Here is a 12,680-nt window from a genome sequence, read left to right as displayed (position 1 = left end):
TACCGCTAACCCCCCCCCCCACATCCAAAACCTAACCCCCCGCCCCCGCATCCTATACCTAACCTCCCCTCCCTCGCACAACTTAACCCTAAACCTCCCTCTAGCACCTAGCCCTCCCAAGCACACGAACGAACGGGATTGCAACAGTTGGGATTCCGGCACCAGCATTGTGAGCGATGTCAGGATTCCGACTGCCGCCATCCTGACCGCCAGTATGCTAACCGAATCCCGCTGTGAAAATACACATGTTCCGTACAATGTTTGGATTTTACACATTGCATGCAAAATGTACACTGTACATGCAATTAAATACAGTACGTTATGGTGACAATGGTGCATTATATCTAGAACTCATGGCAAGGTGCGGTTGAAAAACTCAAGCGACCAGGTTCTGGGATACAATGCGGGGAATTCAATTGTTTGAAAAGTCAGTTGGGAGTCTGTCTATTAGATAGGAAAAAACAGACACCCAGCTGACTTTTCAAACAATTGAATACCCCCCATGTGTTAAATTTGAAGACTAACACAGGACATTCATATTTATCGAAGTTACAACAATGAAAACGTGTAAGTAATACTTTGTTACAATAATAGCACAAACAAATTAGAATACTCGGCTCTTATCTCAAATGTTTTAAGATCTGTCCCAGATGATGGTCATCGTTTAAGTAGTTTAAATAATGATGTCTAGTCATCTTCAGGGGCTCTCTTAAATAACTAAATTATTAAACTGAAGGGGGTTTGTAGAAGACTGGATCCGATGCAGACAGAACCAGCTTTGGTCGAAACTGATATGCTATGTGTAAGTCTGTAAGCTTTATAGCCCTCCTGCAGGTATACTCTAACATTGGTCCTTATTCAGATCTGATTGCAGCAGAATTTTTTTAGCAGTTGGGCAAAACCATGTGCACTGCAGGAGGGCGGGGGGGGGGGGGGGGGGGGGCAGATGTAACATGTGCAGAGAGATTTAGATTTGGGTGGGGTGTGTTCAAACTGAAATCTAAATTGCAGTGTAAAATTGAAGCAGCCAATATTTACCCTGCACAGAAACAATATAACCCACCCAAATCTAACTCTCTCTGCACATGTTACATCTGCCCCACCTGCAGTGCACATGGTTCTGCCCATTAGAGAACAAAATTTGCTACTGCGATTAGATCTGAATTACCCCCATTGTCTTAACAGATATTACATTCCGTGTCTGTGAAGCTGGGTGCAGTAGTCCTTCACATAAGATCATTTATCTTAGACCTGACAGGTTTCCCCTTTCACCCACTTATGAACACAATACCCCAAAATTTTATTAGACAGTTTCCATCTGAGATACTAATAATAGGAACATATATTTATTATAATCAGCCAGCCTAAAAGCTGTGTACACTCCCCACTCACTGTGTCTTGCGCACTAGGTCAAAGGTGAAAGACAGCTGTGGAGCTGTATTTCTGACTGGTGCCTATATGTCTGCAAAAGCACGTATCCTAATAAAAAGTACATACATAAAGCAATAAAGTTATACATGAACAAAATGGCGTCAAAAAAGTAGCTAAAAATATCACCCCAGACATAAGGAATGTTATTTTAATCAGTAATGACATGTTCACATTTATAGGTGTGTTACCTGTAACATCCTCAGAAGAGAGAATAGATGTATCTGCTACAGCGGGAGGGAATGTGACGCTGCGTGTGCCCGACAGAGGAGAACAAAGAATTCTGGACATCACCTGGGTCACCGCTGGTGGGAATCACTTCGCTACGACAGCACCAAATGGAAGTGTTTTGATTCGAGATGATCGTTATATAGGAAAACTGCATGGTTCTGATGATGCTTCATTAATCATAAGTCATGTAACAGTGGAAGACCAAGGACTCTACAGAGCGAGTGTATGCCCATTGAAAGAGGATTCCTATGGCATAATGTATAATATCCGCGTTTCAGGTGAGCTGTTTGTCACTATACTCCGTTATCAAGAACCATTATGCCGACAAACACCATAAAATTAAGATTTCTGGCCGTAAAAGTCTGATCATTTCTAGTTAAGAGTGCAATAGATCCGAGTCTATCTACCTATTATGTGTAGAATCAGTATTGTCAGGAGCACTCACCAATCTTCACAAGCCTTTTTATTGTCATTAAGTCAGACCATCAGCACAGAGGTATAAACATTTCGGTCCCATATGGCACCTTAGTCAAGATCACAAACCAGTGCAGATATCTCACATATATACCCATATAGCCCTCCCCCTTTTACCTAGGGCCAATACTCTGTCCAAGAAAAACGATTTGTCTTTAAGGGGTATATGCAATTCACGGCGAATTGCGGCAAATTATCGCCGTTTTTTAATTCGACACAATTCCACAGGTGAATTCCGGCAGGTGGCTGCCAGAATTCACCATATTCAATGAAAAACGGATTCGACAGTCCCGCGGGCGAAAAACGGCCGATTTGCCGGATTTTGCCGCGATTTAAAAAAACGGGAAAAAAACGGGGGGAAAAAATGGCGTGGGGTCCCCCCTCCAAAGCATAACCAGCCTCGGGCTCTTCGAGCACCGGGCTCTACGCCTGGGGCTGGTGCCAAAAATACGGGGGACAAAAAGAGTAGGGGTCCCCCGTATTTTTAACACCAGCATCGGGCTCCACTAGCTGGACAGATAATGCCACAGCCGGGGGTCACTTTTATACAGTGCCCTGCGGCCGTGGCATTAAATATCCAACTAGTCACCCCTGGCCGGGGTACCCTGGGGGAGTGGGGACCCCTACAATCAAGGGGTCCCCCCCCCCAGCCACCCAAGGGCCAGGGGTGAAGACCGAGGCTGTCCCCCCCCATCCAAGGGCTGCGGATGAGAGGCTGATAGCCTTGAGAATTTTGAACGAATATTGTTTTTTCCAGGAGTACTACAAGTCCCAGCAAGCCTCCCCCGCAAGCTGGTACTTGGAGAACCACAAGTACCAGCATGCGGAAGAAAAATGGGCCCGCTGGTACCTGTAGTACTACTGGGGGAAAAAATACCCAAATAAAAACAGGACACACACACCGTGACAAGTAAAACTTTATTACACACTACCGACACACACATACTTACCTATGTTGACACGCCGACTGCCACAGTCTCCGACGATCCGAGGGTACCTGTGAAAAAAATGATACTCACCTCAATCCAGTGTCCGGGAGATAATCCACGTACTTGTTAAAAAAAAAAACGAACAGCCGTACCATGCCGGACTGAAAGGGTTCCCATGTTTACACATCAGACCCCTTTCCCCGAATGCCGGGACACCACGTGACTCCTGTCACTGAGGTCCCTTCAGCCAATCAGGAAGCGCTACTTCCGTGGCGCTCACCTGATTGGCTGTGCGCTGTCTGAGCTGTCAGACAGCGCATCGCAAAGCCTCTCCATTACTTTCAATGGTGGGAACTTTGCGGCTAGCGGTGAGGTCACCCGCGGTCAGCGGCTGACCGCCGGTAACCCCCCGCAGACGGCAAAGTTCCCACCATTGCAAGTAATGGACGGAGCTGTTCGATGCGCTGTCTGAGTTCAGACAGCGCATAGCCAATCAGGTGAGCGCAACGAAGTAGCGCTTCCTGATTTGCTTAAGAGACCTTTCTGTGGCAGCTGTCACGGAGAGGTCTCTCTGCATTCGGGGAAAGGGGTCCCATGTGTCAACATGGGACCCCTTTCAGTCCGTGTGGTACGGATGTCCGGTTTGTTTTTTTGCCAAGTACGTGGATTTATCTCTGGACCATGGATGAGGTGAGTATATTTATCTTTTATTTACAGGTTCCCCTGGATTCTACTTGGAGAAGAGGACCGATGTCGGCGTGTGAACATAGGTAAGTATGTATGTGTCGACGTATGAAATAAAGTTTTACTTTCACGGTGTGTGTGCCCTGTTTTTATTTGGGTATTTTTTCCCCAGTAGAAATACAGGTACCAGCGGGCCCGTTTTTCTCCCGCATGCTGATACTTATGGTTCTCCAAGTACCAGCTTGCGGGGGAGGTTTGCTGGGACTTGTAGTACTACTGGAAAAAACAATATTCGGACATTTTACTCAAGGCTATCAGCCTCCCATCCGCAGCCTTTGGATAGGGGGGACAGCCTCGGGCTTCACCCCTGGCCCTTGGGTGGCTGGGGGGGTGGACCCCTTGATTGAAGGGGTCCCCACTTCCCCAGGGTACCCCGGCCAGGGGTGACTAGTTGGATATTTAATGCCACGGCCGCAGGGCACTGTATAAAAGTGACCCCCGGCTGTGGCATTATCTGTCCAGCTAGTGGAGCCCGATGCTGGTGTAAAAATACGGGGGACCCCAACTCTTTTTGTCCCCCGTATTTTTTGCACCAGCACCAGGCGCAGAGCCCGGTGCTGGTTTTAAAAATACGGGGAATCCCCTGTCAAATTTTTCCCTGCATTTTTAGAACCAGGACCAGCTCGAAGAGCCCGAGGCTGGTTATGCTTTGGAGGGGGGACCCCACGCAATTTTTTTTCGTGATTTTACCATTCCAGCTAAGAAAAAAAAAAATATATATTTTTAAAAATATATAAATAATACTTGTGCCTCCTAAAAAGACAAACCAAGTACCTAATCCCTTATAATATAAATAGATATGCTTTTACCAAAAAAAATTTTTTTTATTGGTTTCACACTCCAAAGTGTGGCGGATTGAAAATGAAGAATTTACTGACTAAAAGCACTGCTGTCGAATTTCCAAACTTCAATTGAATAGACTTTGGTCGAATTGCAGCATTTTAACATTGCAAAATGTCGAATTTGTCAAAAGTCGAATTTCAAAAAGTCGAATTTTGAAAGTCCGTTTTTTGTCGGAAAGTACTGAATTGCATTGTCGAATTTTTTTTTGGGGCGAAAAAAGAGGATTTTGGTACTTACCGATAAATCCATTTCTCTGAATCCTCTAGGGGACACTGGAGTTCCATTTAGACATTAGGGGTGTGAAGCCTGTGAACCGGAGGTGTGGCACAATCTTCAAAAATTTGCATTGTCTGCACAGCCGGTTCCTCCCCCTTCACGCCCCTCATGCCTCAGTTTCGAAATTTGACTGAGAGACGAGTACACGTGTGCGAGCCTATGGCGAGGAACCGAACCGTGCCACATGCCAAACAGCATCCAAGAACATCATTAAACAAAAACCAACGCTGCTTGTACGAACTGTATGAACAAGAACTATGAACACCGCAGGATTGACAGCACCGAGGCGGGCGTCCAGTGTCCCCTAGAGGATTCAGAGAAATGGATTTATCGGTAAGTACCAAAATCCTCTTTTCTCTTTCATCCACTAGGGGACACTGGAGTTCCATTTAGACATTAGGGGACGTCCCAAAGTTATCCCCCAGAGAGGGAGTGCTGTCTGTTGCCTGCAAAACCACACGTCCAAAGTTAGAATCCTCGGACGCAAAAGTATCAAACTTATAAAATTTTGCGAACGTGTGGGCTGAGGACCACGTCGCCGCTCTGCAAAGCTGAGTAGTGGAGACTCCTCTGGCAGCTGCCCAGGAGGCACCCACTGATCTAGTGGTATGCGCACTTGTACGCACTGGGACCTGTTTACCACTGGAAATATACGCTTGCCTAATAGCAAGTCTAATCCATCGCGCCAGAGTCTGTTTAGAAGCTGGCCAACCCTTTCTTGGTCCATCATAAAGAACGAACAAATGATCTGACTTCCGAAAGGACAAGGTAACTTGTACGTACACCCTTAAAGCTCGTACCACATCCAATGTCTCATCCCCATCTGCTAGACTCTGGAAAGATGGGACCACAATTGGTTGGTTTACATTAAACCCCGAAACAACCTTAGGGAGGAAATCTGCTCTTGTACGGAGTTCCGCCCGATCTGCATGAAAAATTAAAAAGGGACTTTTACACGACAAAGCCCCCAACTCAGAGACCCGTCTAGCCGATGCCAAGGCTAGCAACAATGTTACCTTCCAAGACAGATATCTTAGGTCCGTCCGTAATAACGGTTCAAACAAAGGTGATTTTAAAAATTCTAATACCAATTTCAGGTCCCAAGGAGCCTTAGGAGTACGAAAAGGAGGTTGTATCCTTAGGACCCCCTGTAAAAACGTTTGAACCTCTGGCAAGCCTGCCAATCTTTGTTGAAAAAGAATAGAAAGAGCCGACACCTGAACCTTCAGAGATCCCAGTCGCAGGCCTAATGTCAGGCCTGACTGAAGAAACCGTAAAAGTCTGGATAAGTGGAAAGTCTGGGAATCCCATCCACGATCCTGACACCAGTCTATATATTTCTCTATCGTCCTAAGTGGATGCTGGGGTTCCTGAAAGGACCATGGGGAATAGCGGCTCCGCAGGAGACAGGGCACAAAAAAGTAAAGCTTTTACCAGATCAGGTGGTGTGCACTGGCTCCTCCCCCCATGACCCTCCTCCAGACTCCAGTTAGATTTTGTGCCCGAACGAGAAGGGTGCAATCTAGGTGGCTCTCCTAAAGAGCTGCTTAGAGAAAGTTTAGCTTAGGTTTTTTACTTTACAGTGAGTCCTGCTGGCAACAGGATCACTGCAACGAGGGACTTAGGGGAGAAGTAGTGAACTCACCTGCGTGCAGAGTGGATTTGCTGCTTGGCTACTGGACACTAGCTCCAGAGGGACGATCACAGGTACAGCCTGGATGGTCACCGGAGCCGCGCCGCCGGCCCCCTTGCAGACGCTGAAGAGAGAAGAGGTCCAAAATCGGCGGCTGAAGACTCCTGAGTCTTCATAAAGGTAGCGCACAGCACTGCAGCTGTGCGCCATTTTCCTCTCAGCACACTTCACACAACAGTCACTGAGGGTGCAGAGCGCTGGGGGGGGCGCTCTGAGAGGCAAATAAAAACCTTATTAGAGGCAAAAAATACCTCACATATAGCCCACAGAGGCTATATGGAGATATTTAACCCCTGCCTAACTTCAAAAATAGCGGGAGACGAGCCCGCCGGAAAAGGGGCGGGGCCTATCTCCTCAGCACACAGCGCCATTTTCTCTCACAGAAAAGCTGGAGAGAAGGCTCCCAGGCTCTCCCCTGCACTGCACTACAGAAACAGGGTTAAAACAGAGAGGGGGGGCACTGATTTTGGCGATATTGTATATATATAAAAGATGCTATAAGGGAGAAACACTTATATAAGGTTGTCCCTATATAATTATAGCGTTTTTGGTGTGTGCTGGCAGACTCTCCCTCTGTCTCCCCAAAGGGCTAGTGGGTCCTGTCCTCTGTCAGAGCATTCCCGGTGTGTGTGCTGTGTGTCGGTACGTGTGTGTCGACATGTATGAGGACGATGTTGGTGAGGAGGCGGAGAAATTGCCTGTAATGGTGATGTCACTCTCTAGGGAGTCGACACCGGAATGGATGGCTTATTTAGAGAATTACGTGAGAATGTCAACACGCTGCAAGGTCGGTTGACGACATGAGACGGCCGACAATCTATTAGGACCGGTCCAGGCGTCTCAGAAACACCGTCAGGGGTTTTAAAAACGCCCATTTACCTCAGTCGGTCGACACAGACACAGACACGGACACTGAATACAGTGTCGACGGTGAATAAACAAACGTATTTCTCATTAGGGCCACACGTTAAGGGCAATGAAGGAGGTGTTACGTGTTTCTGATACTACAAGTACCACAAGAAAGGGTATTATGTGGGAGTGAAAAAACTACCTGTAGTTTTTCCTGAATCAGATAAAATAAAATGAAGTGTGTGATGATGCGTAGGGTTACCCCGATAGCAAATATTGGCGTTATACCCTTTCCCGCCAGAAATTAGGGTACGTTGGGAAACACCCCTTAGGGTGATAAGGCGATCACACGCTTATCAAGTGGCGTTACCGTCTCCAGATACGGCCGCCCTCAAGGAGCCAGCTGATAGGAAGCTGGAAAAATATCCTAAAAAGTATATACACACATACGGTGGTTATACTGCGACCAGCGATCGCCATCAGCCTGGAGATGCAGTGCTGGGTTGGCTTGGTCGGATTCCCTGACTGAAAATATTTTATTCATGTAGAGCATTTAATAGGATGCATTCTATATATATGTATGTGAGATGCACAGAGGGATATTTGCTCTCTGGCATCAAGATAAGTGCGTTGTCCATATCTCCCAGAAGATGTCAGGGACACGACAGTGGTCAGGTGATACAGATCCCATACGGCAGATGGAAGTATTGCTGTATAAAGGGAAGGAGTTATTTGGGGGTCGGTCCATCGGACCTGGGGACCACAGCAACAGCTGGGAAATCCAACCTTTTTTACCCCAAGTTACATCTCAGCTAAAAAAGACACCGTCTTTTCAGCCTCAATCTTTCCTTTCCCATGAGGGCATGCAGGCAAAAGGCCAGTCATATCTGCCCAGACATAGAGGTAAGGGAAGTAGACTGCAGCAGGCAGCCCTTTCCCAGGAAAAGAAGCCCTCCACCGCGTCTGCCAAGTCCTCAGCATGACGCTGGGGCCGTGCAAGCGGACTCAAGGTGGGGGGGTAGTCTCAAGAGTCTCAGGGCGCAGTGGGATCACTCGCAAGTTGACCCCTAGATCGTACGAGTATTATCCCAGGGGTAAAGATTGGAGAGTCGAGACATCTTCTCCTCGCAGGTTCCTGAAGTCTGCTTTACCAACGGCTCCCTCCGACAGGGAGGCAGCATTGGAAACAATTCACAAGCTGTATATCCAGCAGGTGATAATCAAAGTACCCCTCCTACGACAAGGAAAAGGGTATTATTTTTCCACACTATATTGTGGTACTGAAGCCAGACGGCTTGGTGACACATAGTCTAAATCTAAAATGGTTTGAACACTTACATAAAAGGTTCAAATCGAGATAAAGTCACTCAGAGCAGTGATAGCGAACCGGAAAAAAGGGGACTATATGGTGTCCCTGGACATCAAGGATTACCTCCATGTCCAAATTTTGTCCTTCTCATCAAGGGTACCTCTGGTTCGTGGTACAGAACTGTCAATATCAGTTTCAGACGATGCCGTTTGAATTATCCACGGCACCCCGGGCCTTTTTTACAAGGTAATGGCCGAAAAGATGTTTCTTCAAAGAAAAAAGGCATCTAAATTATCCCTTACTTGCACGACCTAAAAAGGGCAAGTTCCAGAGAACAGTTGGAGGTCGGAAGAGCACTATCTAAAGTAGTTCTTCGACGGCACGACTGGATTCTAAATATTCCAAGAATCGCAGCTGTTTTCCGACGTCTGCTGTTCCTAGGGATGATTCTGGACACGGTTCAGAAAAAGGTTTTTCTTCCCGAGGAAAAAGCCAAGGAGTTATCCGACCTGTCAGGAACCTCCTAAAACCAGGAAAGGTGTCTGTACATCAATGCACAAGAGTCCTGGGAAAAATGGTGGCTTTTTACGAAGCAATTCCATTCGGCAGATTCCATGCAAGAATTTTCCAAAGGGATCTGTTGGACAAATGGTCAGGGTCGCATCCTCAGATGCACCTGCGAATAACCCTGTCGCCAAGGACAAGGGTATATCTTCTGTGGTGGTTGCAAAAGGCTCATCTATTGGAGGGCCGCAGATTCGGCATACAGGATTTGATCCTGGTGACCACGGACGCCAGCCTGAGAGGTTGGGGAGCAGTCACACAAGGAAGAAACTTCCAGGGGGTATGGACGAACCTGGAAAAGTCTCTTCACATAAACATTCTGGTACTAAGAGCAATCTAAAATGCTCTAAGCCAGGCGGAACCACTCCTGCAAGGAAAACCGGTGTTGATTCAGTCGGACAACATCACGGCGGTCGCCCATGTAAACAGACAGGGCGGCACAAGAAGCAGGAGTGCAATGGCAGAAGCTGCCAAGATTCTTCGCTGGGCGGAGAATCACGTAATAGCACTGTCAGCAGTGTTCTTCCCGGGCGTGGACAACTGGGAAGCAGACTTCCTCAGCAGACACGATATTCACCCGGGAGAGGGGGGTCTTCATCCAGAAGTCTTCCACATGCTAATAAACTGTTGGGAAAGACCAATGGTAGACATGATGGCGTCTCGCCTCAACAAGAAACTGGACAAGTATTGCGCCAGGTCAAGAGATCCACAGGCAATAGCTGTGGACGCACTGGTAACACCTTGGGTGTACAAATCAGTATATGTGTTTCCTCCTCTGCCTCTCATACCAAAGGTATTGAAGATTATACGGTGAAGAGGAGTAAGAACAATACTAGTGGCTCCGGATTGGCCAAGAAGGACTTGGTACCCGGAACTTCAAGAGTTGGTCACGGACGACCCGTGCCCTCTACTTCTGAGAAGGGACCTGCTACAACAGGGTCCCTGTCTCTTTCAAGACTTACCGCGGCTGCGTTTGACGGCATGGCGGTTGAACGCCAGATCCTAAAAGGGAAAGGCATTCCAGAAGAAGTCATTCCTACCTTGATTAAGGCAAGGAAGGAAGTCACCGCGAAACATTATCACCGCATTTGGCGAAAATATGTCGCGTGGTGCGAGGATCGGAGTGTTCCGACGGAGGAATTTCAACTGGGTCGTTTCCTACATTTCCTACAATCAGGATTGTCTATGGGTCTCAAATTGAGATCTATTAAGGTTCAAATTTCGGCCCTGTCAATATTCTTCCAAAAAGAATTGGCCTCAGTTCCTGAGGTACAGACTTTTGTTAAAGGAGTACTGCATATACAGCCTCCTGTGGTGCCTCCGGTGGCACCGTGGGATCTAAATGTAGTTTTAGATTTCCTCAAATCCCATTGGTTTGAACCATTGAAAAAGGTGGATTTTAAATATCTCACATGGAAAGTGACTATGTTACTGACCCTGGCTTCCGCCAGGAAAGTATCTGAATTGGCGGCTTTATCTTATAAAAGCCCTTATCTAATCTTCCATTCGGATAGGGCAGAACTGAGGACTCGTCCGCATTTTCTCCCTAAGGTGGTATCAGCGTTTCACCTGAACCAACCTATTGTGGTGCCTGCGGCCACTGGCGACTTGGAGGACTCCAAGTTGTTGGACGTTGTCAGAGCCTTAAAAATATACATTTCAAGGACGGCTGAAGTCAGAAAATCTGACTCGCTGTTGATACTATATGCACCCAACAAGTTGGGTGCCCCTGCTTCTAAGCAGACGATTGCTCGTTGGATTTGTAACACAATTCAACTTGCTCATTCTGTGGCAGGCCTGCCACAGCCTAAATCTGTTAAGGCCCATTCCACAAGGAAGGTGGGCTCATCTTGGGCGGCTGCCCGAGGGGTCTCGGCATTACAATTCTGCCGAGCAGCTACGTGGTCGGGGGAAAACACGTTTGTAAAATTCTACAAATTTGATACCCTGGCAAAAGAGGACTTGGAATTCTCTCATTCGGTGCTGCAGAGTCATCCGCACTCTCCCGCCCGTTTGGGAGCTTGGGTATAATCCCCATGGTCCTTTCAGGAACCCCAGCATCCACTTAGGACGATAGAGAAAATAAGAATTTACTTACCGATAATTCTATTTCTCGGAGTCCGTAGTGGATGCTGGGCGCCCATCCCAAGTGCGGATTATCTGCAATACTGTACATAGTTATTGTTAACAAATTCGGGTTATATTGTTAAGGAGCCATCTTTAAGAGGCTCTTTCTGTTATCATACTGTTAACTGGGTTTAGATCACAAGTTGTACGGTGTGATTGGTGTGGCTGGTATGAGTCTTACCCGGGATTCAAATTGCCTCCCTTATTGTGTACGCTCGTCCGGGCACAGTACCTAACTGGAGTCTGGAGGAGGGTCATGGGGGGAGGAGCCAGTGCACACCACCTGATCTGGTAAAAGCTTTACTTTTTTGTGCCCTGTCTCCTGCGGAGCCGCTATTCCCCATGGTCCTTTCAGGAACCCCAGCATCCACTACGGACTCCGAGAAATAGAATTATCGGTAAGTAAATTCTTATTTTCTTCCAAATTCTGTAGTAATGCCCCGCTGTAACCGGCTTTCTTGCCGCAATCATTGTAGGGATAGCCAATCTTGGTATTCCTCTGTTTCTTAAGATCCTGGTTTCAACAGCCACGCCGTCAAACGCAGCCTGTTCAGGTCTGGATGAAGAAACGGTCCTTGAGATAGTAGGTCCTCTCTTTGCGGTAACCTCCACGGATCTTCCGACATTAATCCCTGAAGGTCCGAGTACCAACTCCTGCGTGGCCAATCTGGTGCGATTAGAATTGCCCATACGCGTTCTCGTTTCAACCGTTTCAGTATCCTTGGTATAAGAGGAAAAGGTGGAAATATGTACACCCTTTCGTAATCCCAAGGAAGTGTCAACGCATCCACTCCTTCTGCTGCTGCATCTCTTGTCCTGGACACATATCTGGGCAGCTGGTGGTTCTGTCTCGAAGCCATGAGATCGAGCTGCGGAAGACCCCATTTTCTTACTAACATTCTGAAAATCCGCGGATGAAGACACCACTCTCCCGGATGCATGTCTTGTCGACTGAGGTAATCTGCTTCCCAGTTCTCTACTCCTGGAATAAATATTGCCGAGAGTATGATGTCTCGCCTCTCCGCCCATAACAGAATCTTTGTTGATTCCTGCATGCCATCTTGCTCTTTGTTCCTCCTTGACGGTTTAAGTAAGCCGTCGTCGTGACATTGTCCGACTGTATCCTTACACACTGGCCTATGACCAGGTCTTCGGCCAATAGCAGAGCATTGTATACCGCTCTTAGCTCCAGAATGTTTATGGGTAGTCTGCT

General features: G+C 47.3%; 1 protein-coding gene across 3 annotated transcripts in view; it reads left to right on the top strand.

The window, feature by feature from the left end:
- LOC134980213 (uncharacterized) overlaps positions 1-12,680 on the top strand; it is a 48,183-nt gene that overhangs the window by 13,849 nt on the left and 21,654 nt on the right. For all 3 annotated transcript variants that reach the window (XM_063946923.1, XM_063946922.1, XM_063946921.1), the window contains exon 3: positions 1,611-1,937. In XM_063946923.1, coding sequence (XP_063802993.1) covers positions 1,611-1,937 — 327 coding nt within the window. The remainder of the gene's footprint in view (positions 1-1,610; positions 1,938-12,680) is intronic.

Source organism: Pseudophryne corroboree, chromosome 12 (genome assembly GCF_028390025.1).
Source record: "Pseudophryne corroboree isolate aPseCor3 chromosome 12, aPseCor3.hap2, whole genome shotgun sequence".
Taxonomy (NCBI): Eukaryota; Metazoa; Chordata; class Amphibia; order Anura; family Myobatrachidae; genus Pseudophryne; species Pseudophryne corroboree.
The sequence above is the reverse complement of the archived record's forward strand: the minus strand, read 5'-3'. Positions and strand labels throughout refer to the sequence as shown.